General features: G+C 35.9%; 2 protein-coding genes and 1 long non-coding RNA gene across 3 annotated transcripts; all 3 read right to left on the minus strand.

Moving 5' to 3' along the window:
• Positions 1 to 5,416: 5,416 nt before the first annotated feature.
• On the minus strand, positions 5,417 to 9,799 carry LOC114733832 (myosin heavy chain, fast skeletal muscle-like). Its single transcript, XM_028921333.1, has 5 exons — positions 9,720 to 9,799; positions 6,809 to 9,558; positions 6,611 to 6,730; positions 6,139 to 6,275; positions 5,417 to 5,873 (listed from the first exon to the last, which is right to left on the minus strand). Exons 1-5 carry the CDS (start codon positions 9,769 to 9,771, stop codon positions 5,648 to 5,650), a joined length of 3,285 nt encoding a protein of 1,094 aa, XP_028777166.1. The 5' UTR covers positions 9,772 to 9,799; the 3' UTR covers positions 5,417 to 5,647.
• A 338-nt stretch (positions 9,800 to 10,137) lies between these two features.
• LOC114733806 (uncharacterized) lies at positions 10,138 to 10,815 on the minus strand. The gene is made up of 3 exons (XR_003739102.1): positions 10,699 to 10,815; positions 10,334 to 10,371; positions 10,138 to 10,256 (listed from the first exon to the last, which is right to left on the minus strand). It is a non-coding gene; the product is annotated as an uncharacterized LOC114733806 (long non-coding RNA).
• A 6,728-nt stretch (positions 10,816 to 17,543) lies between these two features.
• LOC114733805 (flavone 3'-O-methyltransferase 1-like) lies at positions 17,544 to 20,375 on the minus strand. The gene is made up of 4 exons (XM_028921305.1): positions 19,829 to 20,375; positions 19,399 to 19,742; positions 19,212 to 19,275; positions 17,544 to 17,990 (listed from the first exon to the last, which is right to left on the minus strand). Exons 1-4 carry the CDS (start codon positions 20,192 to 20,194, stop codon positions 17,691 to 17,693), a joined length of 1,074 nt encoding a protein of 357 aa, XP_028777138.1. The 5' UTR covers positions 20,195 to 20,375; the 3' UTR covers positions 17,544 to 17,690.
• Between the last annotated feature and the right edge of the window lie 510 nt (positions 20,376 to 20,885).

Here is a 20,885-nt window from a genome sequence, read left to right on the forward strand (position 1 = left end):
TGATCTTTAATATAAGATCCTGTTTGACTTTTATTTTAATTCTAAATATAAGACTCTAATCCACTTTGTCTCTCATATTTATACTTTTTTTTTCAAAGTAACCCTTCTAACAATGATAGTTCTAGCCCATACACTTGATTAGTAAGGATATTTTAGGAAAAACAACACCTATTTAGGACAAATAACTAATTTACCTACTTCTTTAATCTCCTCAAATTAGTCAATTAACTCTTATAATTAGGACCGGACGTAAGTAGTATTAGTCCTTATAGATATTTCTCTCAACCATAGTTTAAATAAGTGAGGGATGGAGGATATATATAAAGATGAAGATGATTATTTAATCTTTTAGAAAAAAACATGTCATATTTTTTATAATTAACTAACTTACCTACTTTTTAATCTAATCAAATTAATTAAATAAGTTTTGTATTAAAGACCGGAGAGTAATATATATTAAAATCAATGAAAATGAGATAAATAATGGAGAACGGGCGAACGATCATGACCTCATTTTAAGATATGGGCCCAATGTCGGGAATTTTGTGCGTGTGTACGCGCGTAGATCCAGCAAGAATAGGAGTACTATGGAAGCAGTAAAATTTATAACGATTTTTCATTTTCCTTAAAGCATGGACTTCATTTTTTTTCAAAAAAAAAAATAGCGGTGGGCCTTTTATATTACAAATAAATCAATATCCAATCGGCCAATCATGGATTATATCACTGGTTATTTGATTTCTGAGTGCCACGCCTAAAGTAATAACACTTTGCTACACGTGGGTAACCAGGCAGCGATTATTGAAATATTTAATCATAATAAGTGTCGGCCTATCCTATATCTGCGTCATTTAATTTAGTGTTGAATCATGTGAAGCAAATTGAAGAGTGAGTGAGCACAAAATGCACATGTATGTATTTGACTTATATTGCATTTTTAAAGAAATGCAATGCCTTATATACCACTATCTTTAATGCTAATCTGACTAAGCACAAACATGTCTGGGAAAATAAATAAAATCTCAACTGAAGCGATCAAATTCAAATAACCGCAGCAATACAAGAACAGTTTAATTTTTGTTTTAAGCGAACCCCGGACAGTAGTAGAGCGGTAAGAACACAAAATATTTAATTAACCACTAGGCCGGAAAAGAAACTGCAAATTTATGCGCCTTGAATTTGGCAAACAATAGAGATTGACTACCAAGACAGCACATGTGACACCAAGCTATATTTATTCAAATCAAGGTAGAGGATGGAAGTGATATTGGTATATAGTTTTCGGGAGAGAATGTTTTTCTTAATAATCATTTTATTAAATTTTTAGTGTAAATATATTATTTTGTTTTTTATTTCTTATTTATTATAGTGTAAATACTTTTTTTTGAAAGATGTATATATTAGATACAGATAAAATTAAAAAAATTATTATATTTTAATGAAGAGTTAATGTAATTTAATTTTTTTTATCTGTATGATGAACATATTGAAAATATTTTATAAATAAAACCAGAGCCTAGATGAGTAGTTAGTTTGGATTTTTTCGACTCGAATTGTAGTACTTCTTCAATCCTTAATATAAGATATACTACCTCCAGTCCTTAATATAAGATCTACTTGATTTTTATTTTGGTTCTAAATATAAGACCTCAATCCACTCTGTCTCCCATATTTATGCATTTGTTCCAAGATAGTCCTTCTAACAATGATAGTTCTAACTAATACCCTTGATTAGTAAAGATATTTTAGAAAAGACACCACCTATTTATTACAAATAACTAATTTATTTTTTTTAATCTTCTCAAATTAGTCAACTAGCTCTTATAATTAGGACCGGAGGTAGTATTTAATTAATGTGATTAGATTAAAAAGTTAGGTTATGCATTTGTTCCTAAGATAGTCCTTCTAACAATGATAGTTCTAACTAATACCCTTGATTAGTAAAGATATTTAGAAAAGACACCACCTATTTATTACAAATAACTAATTTAATTTTTTTAATCTTCTCAAATTAGTCAACTAGTCTTATAATTAGGACCGGAGGTAGTATTTAATTAATGTGATTAGATTAAAAAGTTAGGTAAGTTAATTAATTATTAAAAAATATGACATGTTTTTTCTAAAAACTAAATAATCTTTCTTAATATTCTCCCTCCTTTTCTAGTTGACTATGGTTGAAGGAGTATCTATATAGATATTAAAAAAAATATGATATTATAAATATTATATTTTAGACTAAAATCAACTCAATAATTGGTTCTATATTAAGGAGGGTATTATTTTTCAATTAATCCATATTCGGGGAATTAAATGACTGCGAAAACGCGGAACCGAAACACTCGGACCCGCTTTGACTTGTGATTGACCAATGACCGGCAAAGGATCAATCAACCAATCGCAAGCTAAGAATTGGTAATTACTATGAAAACCTAGCCAGTCATTACACGTCAATGATATCACTCCAAAGTATAAAACTCTGTATCAACTAGCATGTCACCTAGTAGCAAACAGATTACAAGATCCTACATGTTCAAGGGGAAATAAGAGAGGTAAAAAGGACAAAAAGGTTTGTGAAAAACCCACAGAATATGCAGATTTGAGGAAGAGGATTCCTGTTCATGCTTGATACGGAGGTTAATTGAACCACATAATATTGCAAGAAGAAGGGTTCATAAGATCGAAACTCGTCTTCCTTATAATAGCTTGTTTACTGAGAAGCTGCAGAAACAGAACAGAAAAGAGAGCAGGAAAGTACAAATACAAAGTAGGAAATAATCGCGCCTTCCTGGAAACTCCCTCGAGACGCAGATCACAGAAGAGTGAAGTGAGACCAAGGGAGTTGTTGAAAATGCCAAAGGATCGAAGTTGCCCTTTAAAAGAGAATTCGCCTACACGAAGGAGGTCCATTCCCAGCAATCTTTATTTAGTCTCGCTGCTCCACACCTTACGAGCAGAAGAGCTTTGAAAGTATAGTGGCACAGTGAGATGGTGTACATGTGCGGGGACATTTATATGGTCCACCATCTTCTTCACCACCCCCCCTCAAAGCCCAAATGCACAGAAGCCATGGGCAATGGAGGGAGGGCGCTGGGAAGCTTAAGGATTCACATGGTGCTGCAGACGGAAGAGGGTTTGAGCAAGAGGGCAAGATTGGTTGTTATAGGATTTGCTTGCTTCTTTGATCGCGACGGCAATAGAAGGCTGAGATGACTTCACTTAAGTAACTAGTGTAGAAGGTGACTTTTTGTTAAAGCAACATTTAAAAAATAAGGTATAAAGGAAAAAGCGAGTGAAGCGGAGGTACCTTTTTGGGATCTTCCAAAGCATATGCCTTTCCCACCTTCTCTCCACCGCGTATGTGTGATATGACTGTTCCTTTTCCTTCTCAATGCCTCCTTCTTTCCTTTCCTTTCCTTTCCTTTCCTTTTTCCTGAGGTAATAATGAAGACTCCTCACCTCTTTATATATAGTTTTGAATTTAACTCCCGGGCAAAAATTGCACACATCATGATTTCAGGTTGATTCCTTACGGTATTAATTAGTAACGTCATAATTAAACACGACTTATTTGTCATAGATCGGGTCATTTTTTGCTAAATGGAGGGAGTTTGTTTTGAGGATTTTTTCATTGAAATGAAGAGAGGCTCCACGATAAAAGATTTAAAAAAAAGTCCGGCCTCCTTAATCCCTCACTTCTCTTTTTCAAAGTTATCAAGGTAAAAAGGATTAAGAAACGGGTATAAGGAGAAGGATATTGCCAGGCCAACATATAAAACTAATTAAGCCAGGTGTCACTCAATAATTTGTCATAGATTGAGAAGTGTCTCCTTTGGAAGGAAACGTCATTATCCTGCACAATATAATTATTAGTAAATGCTTTTCCCTGCCAGTATTTTAGGGCCTTTTCTCATCTGAGTAAGATTTCATACTCAGAGTCTCAATAGCAAGCGGCATTATTCTCTGCTTCCTTTTAGTTCAAGTTTGATCCCCTGCTTTTCCCCCTTTTTCGCATAATATATGCCTTTGAAGAGAAGTTATACTCTCTCGAGAGTGTTTTGAGACCAGTTTTAAATAATTAATCCGAGAGTTAAATATTTAAAATAGCCTCTCAAATGATGGGACTGAGGATCAATAATAAATCAACAGCTGATCCAGTACTTAATTTTCTGGACTTCCCTAATTGGTCACTTGCATTGGTCAGGATGACAACAGGAAAGTGAAAGATGAAGTGTGGCAATTGAAGAGCAGGTGAGATAAGAGGAGCCAATTATATGGTGCAAGAGAAGTAACAGCCTTTATGAGCTAAGCATTTTTTTTTTGGTTTAATTTCGAAAGTAAAGAAAACAAAAGAATTGGTCGAGGGCACGCGCCAGCTAGTGATGTGCATTATAAGTGGTAAACGACGAAGCTCCGCAAGAATATTATTTGATGCCGAATTAAACAGTATGGTACTTCCACCTCGTTTGCTCTTAATTTGACTTTCCTTTTGTTTTGTTTACTTTTTTGCCTTTTTTTAAATTTTTCAAGAAAGGGCAGTTAGTATTAGTAAGCACTGGTTCTAATGTCGAGAAGTTAAAGCAGGCATTTATACCATATGTCAGGACCACTAATCTATTCAGGTTCATAATATTTTAACTAAGGTTCCTTCTTTTATTTTATATTTTTTCTGGTTGATTTGCATGTTGACAGCTTCTGATATTCTTGATATGAAAATCATTTTCAAACTAGTGTTATGTGTATTAATTTTATTACCTTATTGACCATATATAATACTCCCTCCATTCCTTATTATAAGAGACATTTGATACTTATGGCATGTTCCTATATATAAGAGACACTTAAAAGTTGTCTCTACTTTTTTGTGTTGATTTCCTATTTTACCCATATTTATTGTCTCCAACTCACACTCTCTCTTCTTCCCATTTCTCTTTCTTTTAAAAATTTACTATTGTTCTCTATCATATTCTCTCTCCTTATTAATGAGGGCATTTTTGGGAAAAAAATTATACTTTTAACATATTAATTATTCTTAACTAATTTTAACTGTTTTTTTTATCGACGTAATTCGGTTATTCGTCTCTTATAATAAAGAACGGAGGGAGTAATAAAGTATCGAGTACAGACTTTAATTTGATTTTGGACATCTTTGTTGAGTTTAACCTTTCAAATTTTTGCTCCCTTGCCTTATGTTAGAAATTTAGAATACCAAATATCTTCTGTTAGGCAAAAAAAATGAGTTATTAGTTATGCAAATTGTTTAAAAGCGGTTCAGGACAGTGCCGACCTATGCAAGCACCTCAAAGCTATCATGCTGTCGCCCTCTCTCCTGCTCTCCTAGCTAGTGGGATCATCGTTAGGCACTATAATACAAAATAATTAGTAATGCCCCCTTTTTCTGTATTAAATAATAGCAGCATTTGGAGCCAATATATGACAGTAACATTCATGAAATGACAGTCAAACTAAATATTAACAGTCACTTCTAGTGTTATTCCCCCTCGAGTAACAGAAAACTGATATATGCTACGACCTTTATTGTTTTGTTATGATCCCAATCAATGATTCATTCCCAAAAAAGACACACACTATCCTTTCGCAGATAAGGAACTCAGACATTTGAATCAAGAAAGCTGACAATTGAAGTTAATTAAAGGGTCACATCCTTTTGGTTCTTAGCTACCTTCAGTTTCATTACAAGTTCCTCACGTTGAGCTTCTACCTCAGCAAATTTTAGGCTCATATGGAAGTAACGCTCCTGAAGGTCTCTCAACTCAGCCTCTAGCACTGATTTTGTTCGTTCAAATCTTTCTTTTGTCACTATGTCACCGTCTGCCATTGGGGCTTCCTTGTGATTCCGGCCTTGGGATTGACCCCTGTGGAATAATAGCACGTGCAAATCAGCAAGTGTCGCAAGATATTGACTGATGTTGAGAAAAATCACAAGGTTGTCAAAATCTGTGCACAGACATAACCAATGGTATAAAAACATGTGTCCTCTCAGGACATCAGCCTATCCTTTCTGAACAGTTCTTTTTTAAAAGAGAAAAATGGAAGTCCTTAAAAGTATTTGTGCAATGGGCTATACACACATCAAAAGTTCTATTAATTCGTTTTTAAGGAACAGCCAGTTTCTCTAACCAGTTTGATTGATCTTCAATCATGTTATTTGCTCCTTCAGCTTTTATTAGTTCAGTCTCATGTAACTCAATATTTGACAATGAATCAGCTTCAACAGCATGAGCACTCCCATCAAGAAGTCCAAATTCATTTTCCACCTGTCAAAAGAAAACGTCTCCAGGAACATAAGCATTAAGAACTACAGCGAAATTTTCAGCATAATTGCAGTTAAGAGAGATTGCCATATAAAGCCACATCTAAGAAATTAGAAATACAAGTCATAATATTTAATGCCGAGGCAGAATGGTAGAGTAATATAAAAGTCTGAGGCCCAATAAGTAAGACCCAGCAACTATAATGAATCTTCTATGTAGTGTGGAAGGTTGTAAACAGACTCTTGAGAATGAACTTACGACTTCTCCATTTTGTGTTTCTTTCTCTCCAATTTCTAGTACAAAATGCAATAAAGTAATACTCTAATTGAATGAATAACCTCGCTCTGATGCTTGCCAGTGGAAATGTCCCGTTCATCCTGCACCTTTTCTCTATCATTTCTGAAGAATGACTTTGTCCTATTCCCACGATGTTGACCAGGATTCTGCACAACAGAATTCTGCAAAATTTGAAAAAAAAAAAATGACACCAAACGTAACATGCAAAGATGAGCAAAAGGAATATTAAGTTTTGATACCTCCAGAGCTTCATGAGCACGTAATGTCTTCCCATTAATCTCAGACTTCAGATTTTGCTTTTGTTCCTTTATTAGTTTCATTTCTTCTTCAAGGGCTTCGGCTTTTGTCTTGAACTCATCCTTTTCCTTGTCTAGTAATCGTATTGTTTGTTGATAATGCCTGTTTATTCTTTTGATGTGACTGAGCTCATTTTTCTTCTCAGCTTCCTGAGCAGATATTGTTTCCTTTTCCTTCAAATCACTCTCCATCCGCATAAGCTTTTCTTCTAAGGATACTCTACTCCTTCTGCAGTCTTCCAATTCAGACACAGCATTCTCCAAGGTTAAAATCTTTTCCACAAGTGATTTTTTCTCTGCCTTCAGATTCTCACATGATTCAGAAATGAAGCATAAAGATGCTCCCAGTGTTTCTTTCTCAGAATTGGTTGAGTTGAGCTCATTTCTAAGAGCCATATTTTCATTCTCAAATCTTTCTATCTGATGCAGTTGAATCTTCAAATTCTCAGACTCCTCCATAAGCTGTTGCCTTTCATATTCAGTGACGTTAAGCTTTAATTCAAGGGATTTCAGAGTGCTATTGACTGTTAGTTCTCTAGATTTGTAATCGTCCACCTGCTTCAACAACTTTTCATGGTCAGCCATCCAAATTTCCTGGTCACTTTTGAAAGCAGAAAACTGGGTTGTGAGGTCCTGCAGCTTTCGTTCATAATCTGTTTGCATAATATTCATCTCATTCTTAGTTGAAATTACATCAGATTGAACTTCTTCAAAGGCATATTGCAGTTTGGCTTTATCAGCAGTTAATGCAGAAATTTCAAGGGTAGCATTGGAAGCTATCCTTTCATTTTCGTTACGAGTAGCTGAAAGTTCCATACAAAGATGCTCAATTTTTTGTTGAAGGCTCTCAATTTCTGCTGTCTTCTCCATGAGAATCTGATTCATCAAGCTTCCACCACGCTCGTCCTGTCTGATATTTTCATCAGCAAGAACATCTAATTCCGAAATTAGACTCTTCTCCTTTGAGGCATTCTCTTCCAGCACAAAAGCAAATTTATTTTCCAAGAGCTCCACTCTTTCAGAGCAATCTGTAAATTTTTGGTCTGATTCTCCCAACCTATCTACGAGGATTGAGCAATGCACTTGCAATTCCTGCTTTTGCTTTCCTAAATCTCCATTTAATTTCTGAAGAGAATCACATTCTTTAGCGAGATTCTCAATAGTAGTTTGTAACTGCAGATTTGCTCTTCTTAGATATTCACATTTTTGTTGAGATTCTGACAACTGACACTGTGTCACCTTTAAGTTCTGTTTCAAATCTTCTATTGAAGAATCCACCTCAGACTTTATCTTCATAATCTCCTCTTGAAGCATTTTGGCGTGAGATCTGGAGTTCTCTAATTCTGATAGACTAGAATCTCTCTCATTTGTCAAATACATTAGTTGAGCTTCTAAAACAGACATTTGCATTGCCAATTGTCCTTTTTCCTTTTCCAGGTCTGACATGTGACGCTCCAGTTCATGTTTTCCATTTTCAAGCTCCAACGATTTTCTTCTGAGAATTTCATTGGCAGAAACATGGGAGTCCATGCTCCTGCTAAGAATTCCCAAGTCATTTTGCAAGTCATTCAAGCATTTAGTGTTAATATCTCTTTCTTTCAACATGACCTCCATATGCTCCTCTAGTTGATTTTTTTCTTCCTGAAACTCGCATACCTTTGCTTCCAATTCACTCTGTCGATTCTGCAGAACCCTGATCTCCTTTTCCTTAGATAACAAATTAGCCTCAAGATCTGCCATCTGAGATGTTTTATCAGTCACCTCATTATTCAGTTCTGCTATTCTGATTTCAAGAGCAACTTTTGAACTCTGGAGCTCTTGAATTGAAATCTGATCATCATTTTTAACCTCGCCTATGACCCCTGCTTCAAGCATGTCTTCTAAATGGAGTGCTTGGAATGCATCTGAGATATCTGGCGGCAAATCCACACATGCTCCCCTTCTTGAATTGTTCTTCACTTTCTTAAGCTCGAATAAAAGCTCAAGATTTTCATCTGCCAACTCATTGCATTCCATCTCTAGCTCTTGAACTTTTCCTCTCAAAACTTCAATTTCACTCATCAGATCCACATCACCTCCATTTCGAGACACAATCTCTGTGTTACACCTTTCTTTGACGGACTCAGACAACTTTGCTTTCAAATTTAAAATCTCCCCCTCTTTTGCAGATAATTTGCTTTCATATTGTATTTCAAGATCCACAAGGTTTTTGTTGATAGTATTCTCTGCACTTTCAACGTCAAGCCTTTTGTTCTCCAAAGCTGAAAGACTATCTATCTCAATTTTCTGCTGTTCTATGGTCTCTTCAAGCTCATGGAGAATAGAAACAAGCTCAAGATTCGCTTCCTGGTTCCTCTTCAATTCCAAACACAAGTTGGTATAGGATTCTTTCTGAAACTTCAACTCATCTTTAAGAGCCTTCTCTACTTCTGGAGTAAATTCACCTTGAGATGATGAATCCTCCAATGCTTTCTGTTTTGCCATCTGGTCCTCCAATGACTGCTTCAATTGTTGAACCTCTCTTCTCAATGTCTCACGTTCCACACATGAATCTGAAAGCTCCACTCTTAAATCTGCCAGATTTTTAGACTGTTCTGAGAATTCTGTCCTCAACATGTCCAAATCAACCATCAGTTTCCGAGCATTCATCTCCCACATCATAGCTTCTGCCCGAAGTTCCTCAACTATGTCTTCTGCAGCATCAACACGGATCTTAGAAGAATTGGTTACGCCAGAAGTTGAAGTACCAAACTCTTGCAAACAATACAAATTCCCTGGGCCTGTAGTCTGGGAATTGAATGATGAAGAATTCGATTGAGAAGAATCATAAAAAGGAGCATAGCAGAGAGATGACTTGTTCTGGAAACTGACTGAATCAGGTTTTCCAATTCGGCTGGGTCCATCATCTCTCAAAGAGTTATTTTGAGAGATGCCTCCCCTTCCTATCGACCCCTCGGCTGAGTTATAAGTGCCATGTGAACCAGGTCCAGAGTAACTTGTTGCCTATAGTCAAGGGAAAACATGTCACCAGTATAACGATTTAGACTAAACAAAAACAAATTGTGTCATAACTCATGGCAGATAGGAACCCTTGCTGAATTAGACTCTTAAAAAAACGAATGGCCTTAAGACTCATTAGGATCAAATTTCATTTGCAGCTCCATACAAGCCATGAAAGTATATTAATCTGAGGTTACCACTGAACTAGAAATTTTGTGATCTTACCCTACTCTCAACTTCTGGAGGAGCAGAGGCAGAGACTAAATCTCCACTGGAGTGAGATCCAACATTCTGTACATATGAATGATTAGATCCATTAGACTCAATAGTTGCATCATGATTGTCCGCATTCAGAGCCTTTGTTTGGTATCTCTCTCTTGATTCTTGAACCCTGAAAATGTACAAGAGATCAATACTCTCAAGAATGATAGTCTAAGATGACAGGAAATACAATCCTTAAATAGATACCTTAATTGTCCTCTTGGTGTGAGACACTGGACACTCACCTGTAAAATGTAGAACCACTTAGTTACCAACTTCAATTGTCCCAAAAGAACAATTACCCAACCCAAGTTCAGTGATATCAATGTGTGGTACTAACTTAGGTAAAAAGGACCCAGGTTTTGACTTCATATACTCTTCTAAGCATGTATGATTATTGATAGTAACTAGAATATGCGTCCTGTGCTTTGCACAGAATAAAAAATGAGCCAGTCATCCAATCTCACAACATGACTGACCAGAAAATCAAGAAAGGGATGCTTTTCTTTTTCTGAAACCAGTACAATGTAAAATAAAAAGTAAATTCCAAAGGCCTAAGTTATCTGACTCACATGCAAAACTGTCCCATGGTTGCACTTATTGAGTGGGATTGAAAGAGGAACAGCAGCACTTGAACTCATGTAATTGGTCACACTTACTGTAGCTTCTCCAAGGATGCCAGATCTTGGTGATCCCTGTTGGGAAATTATGAATCACATGTTCCTCTTTTAGAAAATCAAAGAAATTCTTAGAACAGATTTTACCAGATAGAGAAATCACCTAAAAAGTACAAAATCCCATGCAAAGCATGGATTCTAAGTAGGTTTGAAGTACATAACAAAACAATAGCAGCAATAGTGGCAGTACCGTGGCAACAACCAGCTTGAGGACACAATCCTCTATCTCCTTGGAAGAACTATTTTTTGAAACCCATATGGATTCTGAAATAGAATCCGCCCATTGGCAGCCTCCATTGCGCACTTGTACTCTGCTTGATTTTGCAATTGTTTTGCCACTTTCTGCAGAGATAACAGAAATGAACAGCTTGTCCCACCCCTTCGGCACCTGTTATATAAGAATCAGCATTAATTAATGAATAATAACTGAAGCAGCCTTATTTTTCCTTTGCAACCCCAAATACCCTTTCAAAGGATTTCCACATGCAGCTGTCATTAAAGACCTTGTGAATATCAGCATAGCTTTTCCATAAAGAAGTTATCATGCTATAGCAGCTGGTTTTAATAATACATGACTATGTTAGCCCATGACATAGAAAGCCACCAAATAATAAATTTGAGATGCACTTAAGCCATATTTTACCAGCTCATTACCAATGCAAAAAATTGTGGTCAGAATCATCCCCTGTAACCTGGATTTGATGTAGTCTGTACCAAGTTCTTGATTTTAAATAGTGCCACATTCCCTAAACATCTCCAATTACTGTCAAAATTGTATTATTTTAAATACGCAAGAAATGTCACTGTATTGTGTGTTTAATCGCTCCAGCTCAGTTGCTTTTCCATCTTCTCTGATCACAAAAAAGCATCTAGTTTCCACTCATCACAACTACATCATATCAGGCGCGGTATCATTATGATCATCAGTTCCCAGAGAAAATATATAATGCACAAGGTGAACTCAATGCAGAAGATCATCCTATTTAAGACACAGACAATGCAATGAACAGTTGATTCCTTCCCATTATGTCCTGAAGTTAAACAATCAAGCAAAACAATTAAAGAGAAGAAAACTAAAAAAGATATTATGGAAATAGGAAATAGAATCAAAGGAACCTGGAAGGCCTTTAAATGGGAGAATTTGAAGCCAATTCTCTTCACTGATTTAGATGACCCATTTTGGTGCAGCCTAGACATTTTGCCCCCTCTAACTCTCTGTGTTGATCTGCTATGGGTCATATTCGGTTCTTCTCCAGTCACTCCCACTAATTCAAAATAAGCATGGCTACATTCACCATCACCACCACCTTCCCCACTACTTTTCATGTCCTCAACCACCATTACCAACAAGAGGGAGAAGAGGGAGGGAGAGTGAATAACGTCAATTAGCGAGAGAAACAAAGTGAAGCGTAAGCTAGCGGGTATCCGTTATTAAATTGTTGCTTCAACCATTGGCGTTACATTGTTGGGGACATATATATATTGATAGGCATGAAGTAGAAGTGAAGTATTAAGAGGAAGCAAACCCGAAGGAAACAGCACAGTACCTGTAGGCTGACGCGTCGCGCGCTGGTTGGCCAAGAATTTATAGGTCTCAACGCTCTGAAATCCCTTCAGTTGCATCGAGACAGGAGAGGATAACAAGATGGTGCGACTGCAAACTACGAGGCCGATTAAGGCACATGACAGAGTGAAGAGCTCTGCCATTTTGCCAAGCAACAGAATGATACAGCCTGTTCCCAAATGGGCAATGGCTTAGTTTTGAGGGGTTGAAAAAACTGAAAAGAGTTGACGCTTTACAGTAAAATAATGAACCTCGTAATGATTTTGGCCGGTCGCTCGAACAAAACCAAGTTGTCAAAGGAAGAGAAAAATCGAACTTGTATGGAATTATAACGGAAAGAAGGCGTGTTGCAAAATGAGGGAAATGGATCCATCTCCGTCCAAAACATGGAACAAATCCCAACCCAAAAAAAAAAAATGGTTGCAATAATATTACTCCTGGTCCTTAATATAGGACCCAATTGTTGAGTTGGGTTTAGTTCTAAATATAAGACCTATTTCTCATATTTATCAATTTTCTCTAAATTACCCTTATAGATACTCCCTCAACCATAATCAAATAGAAGAGTGAGATGAGGTATTAAGAAAGATGATTATGGTGTTTTAGGAAAAATGTGTCACTTTTCTTATAATTAACCAACTTACCTAACTTCCTTAATCTAATCAAATTAGTTAAATAGGTCTTATATTAAGGACCGGAGGAGTATTATCTTATTAACGGCCGACATTAAGTCTTCAGCTACCGATAAATGGCAAATAATATTTTCACGAAAGCCGACTTCAGAATTTTTAAACATAATATTTTATGCAAGCCAATCCGGAATTTTTTTAACTTTTTCTAATAACAATATTGTTCGCTTTTCTATATATGTACTAATGTATTTCATACCTAATTTACTGCCCAAGCGGTTTTATCAAGATAATTTTAAATTTTATTTTTTATTCTTAATAATAGAAATTATTAATATTATAATGTTATTGATCTTTCAGAAATTCTAATAATAGAAAACTAAATTAGTGCTTACTTGACATTCAACTACCCTCAATTTTTAAGGGTCTCGTTATCATATGAGGAATAAAATCTACACGATTTAATGAAATATCTACGAAAACTTTATTAATGAAATAATTTTGTCAAGAAAAAGGAGTACTATCTATCTACCTATAAAATGCTCATTATACGTGTGAATATTATATGCATAAACACAACTAGACACTTGTCAATATTAATGTTGTGAGTGTGGTGAGAGGAGCTACGAGAGGAAGGTATACGTATTATATTGATGCATACCATAGAAAAGGAAAGCCAAATTAAGGCGCAAAACAAACTGGATATTCGTTGAGAGGATTTTTTCTGTTTTCATGAGTGATATAGTTTTCAAGTCTGTGAGGTGTGGCAAGTAAAGTCTCAACGGTTTTATCTTTTTTCATTGTATTCTCTCCTCATTCGGTTCCGGTTCATTTTGACGGGGTGCTTTCAGAGTCATTATATAACCATCCCAGAGGATGATAAGCACATTGAAGCTAGGTTCCTGCAAATAAAGAATAAGAAGAAAGTAAACAATATTGAAATAAGACAAAAACTAAAGCCTTGAAGGTTGGAATAGTCTTACTAAAATGTTCCAACCCATTTAATTTAGACACTGAAACAACAACAAAAGCAGTTCCTCTTCGATAATGGATTTGAAGCATTTGAATTAGCTCTTACCACATCCATGAGAGCAAGAATATCATTTGGTATCAGAGTATAGGTTTCCCCAACATGTTGTATCTTTTCATTTTATTCTTCCCTATCAAATTGTTTAGTGGAATAAATTTAACTAATTTATCCATAGTTTTTCATATAGTGAGGCAATCAATAAAAGTTTTCTTGTTTTTTTTCCTCAATGACAAACACGAAACGTCAAGACAACTCATTAGAACCAAGACTCTTTTAATAGGTCATGCATTTTTATTTTGTTCCACATCACTTGGCATTAGAGCACGTACGGGCCGGGTTTCTCTGATAGAGGTGATAACAAGTCATGAGTTTCTCTAGGGATAAGTCAAGAATTCAATTACTCCTCCGGTCCTTAATATAGGACCCAATTGGTGAGTTAGTTTTGGTCCTAAATATAAGACCTATTTCTCATATTTATCAATTATCTCTAAATTACCCCTATGGATACCCTTTCAATCATAATCAAGTAGAAGAGAAAGATGAGGTATTAAGGAATATGATTATGGTATTTTAGGAAAAACGTGTCATATTTCTTATAATTAACTAACTTACCTAACTTCCTTAATCTAATCAAATTAGTTAAATGGGTCTTATATTAAGGACTGGAGGAGTACTAGATTAAACTTATCATACACCCAAGGTGAGCTTAATGTAAACTAAAAGTCGATGAAAGATCAAAAAAAGAGATCAAAAACCTTACCTTGATGCCCATAGCTTCAACCTTCTGAAGCCTTCTTCTTTGAACCAATTCCTCGTATTGATGTTGCCATAATAGAAATTCAGCAACTTCCGTCCATCGACCGACCATGTTGGCTAGATTTAGTCATGACGAAGAAAAATGAACACAAATAAGAGAAAATAAGGTTGCAGAGAGAATGAACACGAAGAAAATAAAAAAGGATGAGAAAGGGAGAATTACAAACTATGCAAAGAATATAAAAGAGAAGGCTCATATAAAAGACCCCTTCCCAACACCAACATTTAGTTATTAGGTAACGAGTAAAACAGAAAGAGCATTTTGGTTAGTGTGACTGTTGTGTGCGCCAAGGTCATTAGAAGCCTAGGTTAAAAGAGTATATACTCTTGAATTGCTTTTTTAAAGGCATATCGTTTTCATATCTTATTATTTTTATTGTAATTATATACTTTTCACATGACGTTTTCTCTCTTTTCGAGCAGAAAAGGTATGGCCTCTATGTAAAACTCGTGTGGAATCAAAGGAATCTGAAAGCAGTTTAATTGATGGGCCAGACGCTAATTTCTTTGTTTTTTTGAGTTAATTAAGTCATTTGCTTTCATCTGTACGCCACTTTGATGTGCAGTAATATGTTTTATTAACGAAAGTCCCGTAATAAAATTTTATCACAAGAAATGTCATTGAGTTTGGTTGGCAAACAAAAGAAGCATAAGAGGATAAAGAGTAAGATAAGAAAGCAGGGAGAACACTAACCTGCGGAAAGGACGATAACTGATCCTGCTCGCGGGACAAAAGTAATTTCACTTTAAAGTTTAAACTCATTAGATTTTGATTGTTTATATTTCATTTGAATGGTTTGAATTTGATTTTTTTTCTAATTTTTTTAGAATAATTATTTTAATATGTATAGATTCTAAAATAAAGATTATCTCGTAACTATCATGTTTTTCAAAAAATAATTTTCCCTATTTAAAAATAATTAATTGAATATTTTAAATCTGAATCATTCAAATAAGATATAGAATGTCACAATCTGATAAGTTTAAAGTACTTATTAAAATGATGAGTATTGAAACTAGTTTCTTTGCGAGAAGGAGTCCTGGTTGCTTGATACCGCAAAGTCCACACAGCTCATGCACTATTTGTTGGGCTAGGTGCCCCCTAAGTGGTTATTAGAAAGGCACAACAGTATCATCTAATATTTGCTTTAGTTTTATAAATCCGCGCAATGATAATTCTGTTCTTTTTTTTTTTGTTAAGTACCACATCATAAATTCATAATCGACAATTCACTCCGCAAAACATGAAATAAAAATTGCATAATAAGTCATGACAACGTTTTAACTGCCGCAATAACTTTTTTAATTGCATTTATACTCCTTCCGGTCATTTACCCATATCACGCACACGCAGGTTCACGCTTAAGCAGTCGTCGATTTTCAACCGCGAGGTTCACGTTTATTGGCTGAAAGCCAGGCTTATATTTTATTGCATGTGCTTTGTTGTTTTTTTTTTTTAAATTAACATATTACTTCCGGTTCTAATTATAAAACCCTACAAACGAAATTTTATAATTAGAACGGGAGATAATATTTCTTGTGTTGTGTGAGTGGTTTTCATTTTGACACAGTACCAAAGTCACTGCACAGATTTGGATTTTAAAATTTAAATCAGGAAAGAAGATCCAGATTCTGAAGTGAACAGTGTTCAAATCCAACCCTAATCCTTCAATTGGACGCATTAACGTGGCTTGTTTAATCATTCGCTTTTGCTCTATCCAAATTCTAATCCATCACATTAATTAAAAAAAAAAAAACGCTTTCCAGTTGCCATATATATATTGGCGCAAGAAATAGAAACAAATTTTATTTATTAACTTAAAACCCTCTTAATAACAAACGCAAAAACATCCGTCTTCCGCTGGTGAAATGTAGTTACTAGAAAATGTGTTGTATAATTATTATGTACATGATTGAGCATGAAACTCAATATTCATTTGTTTTAAATTGTTTGTGTTTGGCTGACTTGAAACTAATGTAATAAAGTTTTATGCTTGTTTGAACTATTTGAATTAGGGACTGCAAAAACACAGATAAGATATGCTATTGCATGATATTCAACTCAATCCTGAACCTTGAAATCTCATCAGATGGTCTGTTTAGAGTTTTTATACTCAACCTTCATGAAATAACAAAGGGCATCCGTGCTAATGATACAAGTTATAAACCAACTCTGATATCTAATACAAGAATTAGTTGACTGATTTAAATATATTAAAAAAGTTTATTGAGCTAATTATTTATAATAAATAGAAATTATTTTTTCTAAAAAAAACATTTACTAATCATGTGTATTAATTAAAACTACTATTTGATGAAATCCTGAATATGTACAACTACTACAAAGATTACTTAAAAAAAAGATAAATATAAAAAATAAAATTACTTGAAATCTTATGTTCAGGACCAAATTGAATATCAAACTAATTCTTATATTAAAAAGACTAGTCATTATATTGAAGATCAGATAGTATTTAACAACGTTTAAGCACGTAACTTTCAATGGTTTGTGTACAACGCAACTTGTAGTTAAAATTCTACGATTTATGACAGAAGTGAGTATATATAATAATATAAAATGCATGCATAGGTGTATTACACACACAAGACCCCGTGATATAAAATCGCCCATAAGTAGATAACGTGACAACCATCAGTTCAATTCGAAATGCTTTTCATTTCTTAGTGTGATCCATGGTGATATGGTAAATTTAGAAGGCTTGAAATCATTCAAAATGAAGACGTGGAATTAGCTAACAATACTGTGCGCATAACCAGGTCTGGAATGTGGATCATAAACAAAGGTCAAAACAGTAAATGAAGGGTAAGAAGAAGTGGGTACAAATGTTCACTTTTGGAATTCAAGGAGGGCATAGAAGTAGTCAAAATGGAGGACACGGAAACGAGAGAAACCAGCAGAGAGGCCGAGGTGCCTGAACTGATCCTGGGTGCGATGCTTACCTTTGGCTCTGTAGATTGTCATCACAAAAATGTCACCCTCCAGCAATGCTCGAGTTCTGTGGCTGTCATCTGATTCCTCGGGCAGCACTGGCTCACAAGCTATCACTTTTCCTCCCTCCGGCAGAGCCTTGTAACAGTTCTCCAGTATCCTCTTGCACTCCTCGTCCGTCCACGTTGTCAGTACCCACTGTCAATCCAATTACACCCACTCTTTTTTCTCAATATTAATATAACTTCTGGGGAGGAATTAAATTAAAGCTGGTTAATTGGTTGTTTTATCTGGCATATGTGTATATGTAACAGTGTAACTAGATCCCTCTCCATACGACCAAAAACATGCGAGTTTAAATATCTTGCGAAGTCTTGGCCATTCTAATCAACACTAAAAAGCTCTCTGAAAGAGATAATATAAAATACTCTGGACCAAGATTCATTCTTATGCGGAAGATCTGGTCTTCTCCAAAGACAGATTCTCTCTTGGGAGAAGATCCGTCAAAAACATAAATAAACCTGCACCAAGCAATACGTACGCCAGGCGTGATAAGAGTCCAATATCGAATCCGCAGACAACTCAGCGCTTCCTAATGAGTCCATGTCGAACTGATAATATCTCTTAGCAGCAATATCTTGAATAACGGACAACTTCAATTTTGATTTATCATTTCACTCACACCATCACGTGGGCTTGCCAGGAACTCGGTTAATGCACTACACTTTAACTCGATAAAAAACAAACGATTTTTCATATCATCGATGAGAACGGAGGAGAAATTAAAATATCTTTTTTGTCGTTATCGAGATTTTCCTATCGCGCGATGAAATTAAATTTGAAGAAATAAAAGTTGTGGAGGATATCAATTAACACACGGATTAAAATATCTGGCATGCTCCAGATTTTCTATCCGAAATCCCATAGCGGAATGCTCGATTCAGGATGGGACGGGGTTGGGTGGGTGGGAACGCCGATGTGGATGGACAAACATCGGTACCATAATGTCAATGTCAAATATAAAACATAGTTTTCCTAATCCCATATACAGTATAAATTATTTCTAACTAACAAATTAAGGACTATTCATTTAATTTATTTTAAATAACTTCATACTGTACGAAATAGATATTTTAAAAAAATTATCTCATAAATGTAAAATTAAATTCTTGACAACATATAAATGCCACCCCTGCCAATGGCACACGTACTTGGTAAAGGCTCATGGCTAGAACCCTCTATCAGTTTATTTTTTCCTTATTTTTTTTAAAAAATCAAATGCTATCCCTCTCGCAATTAACTAATTAATTAAGCCATTTTTGTCGTTTTCGGTGGTGTAGGATGGGAATTACTAGGGAATTAGGCCATTGTAGCCAACCAAATTTAAAGACTATCAGAGCGAAGTTACCGAACACGCACCTTCATGAAGACGGCATCCCCTTGAGGAATAGACTTGAACATGTCACCTCCCACGTGAGTGACCCTGAAATGAAATCAGCCACAGATAACAGCCAATAGCAACAGAGAATCACGCCATCACTGATTCTCCCGATCGGGATCTTCAATCAGTCGGTGAAATTACGAGATAACCATTCCCCGATCTCACGGCTTACCAGAAATTGCCGGTGCTTTCGCCACCACTTCAGGCAGATCGAAGTTAATCCCTTCCCTCACGCTCGGATGTTTCTGTAAGATCATCCTCAGACAATCCCCTCCACTCCCACCCACGTCTACCAATCTCTCCACCCCTTCGAAACCATCGTAACCCTCCAGCACCGCCTTCACGAACGGTACCGATACCCCCGACATCGCCTTCACCATCAATTCGTTCATCTCCGGATCTTTCACATAGTAATCGTACGCCGCCTCTCCGTTCGCCTTCACGAACGGCTCCTCCGTTGAGTCCTTCACTGCCTCGTGCACCAAGGGCCACGCTCGAATCAACGCGTCCTGTTTATCAATTCGATATCCATTTATGCAAAAAATTGAGATACAGAACAAAGTCAATTAATGCACTTGGTTCCAAAATGACTAGCCTGGTGGTGCTGGAGTACGTAGGCCGCGTAGGATAGGCCTTCGTCATCGGTGGCGAGGGTTTTGCCGACGTCGGTTAGGGAGTATTTTCTCTCGCCGCCAGAGCCGATGTGCTCGGCGAAGACGCCATAACTGGTGAGCATACGAAGGATTCGTTGGAGATTTTCGGCATCGCCGCCGGTGGGAAGGACGCGCGAAAGGATCTCAGAGGCGGAGAGGGGAGTGTTGGAGCCGGACTGCCAGATAGCGTCGGGAACGTTGAGTCGGACGATGGCATTGAGGGACATGGGCACACTGATCATGTTGGCCAGTTCCAGAATTGCCAGTCGCGCTTGGTTCCGGGACTCCAATGCCTCTTTTGCTGCCATGTTTCCCTCGTCTCTTCACACTTTCTCCGACTTCCAGCTACAGGTTCTGACTCTGTTGAGCTCTTCCTGTGTATGTGTGTGTGACCCGGTGTGATTAGGGTCACTGTTGAGTTATTGATCACCACTGTACGACTTGGCTTTCTTCTGTCTTTTTCTTTTTCAACGTACAACTGGCTTTCTTTTACGTTTTTAAGTTCGCCTACTAAGATTGACCAAAAAAAAAAAAAAGTTCGCCCACTAAGAGTTGATATTGATTAATATTGACATTAATTTATTTTTTAAGTGTGAAAATATTTCAGTAATAATTAATTTCTAATACTACTATTAAATATGATTCAATCAAAATTAAAAAAGGGCAAAATAAAGAGGACAGATCATTCACCAAAAAAGGCCCATAGCATGTGACTATATTTTGCCAACGCCGCCGTAACCGTAACATGTGAATTTATATTTTAATCTTATTTTTAGGATTAGCCTTTTAATTTTGCCTTTATTTTGACCTTTAAGTTTGAATAAAATGATTTAGTTATTCATTAATTAAACTATAAGAACCAATGGAAAGAAACTTGAAAAATAAAAACCTATAGTTTAAAACTTAAAAAATGAAATTTAAATGAAAACAAATTTAAATAACCAAATATTATATTAATCTTATTTTTATGAAAAATTGAAGTACCGTCGTTTGTATTTG

Source organism: Neltuma alba, unplaced genomic scaffold (genome assembly GCF_004799145.2).
Source record: "Neltuma alba isolate B1F8T4 unplaced genomic scaffold, ASM479914v2 tig00013032_pilon, whole genome shotgun sequence".
NCBI lineage: Eukaryota > Viridiplantae > Streptophyta > Magnoliopsida > Fabales > Fabaceae > Neltuma > Neltuma alba.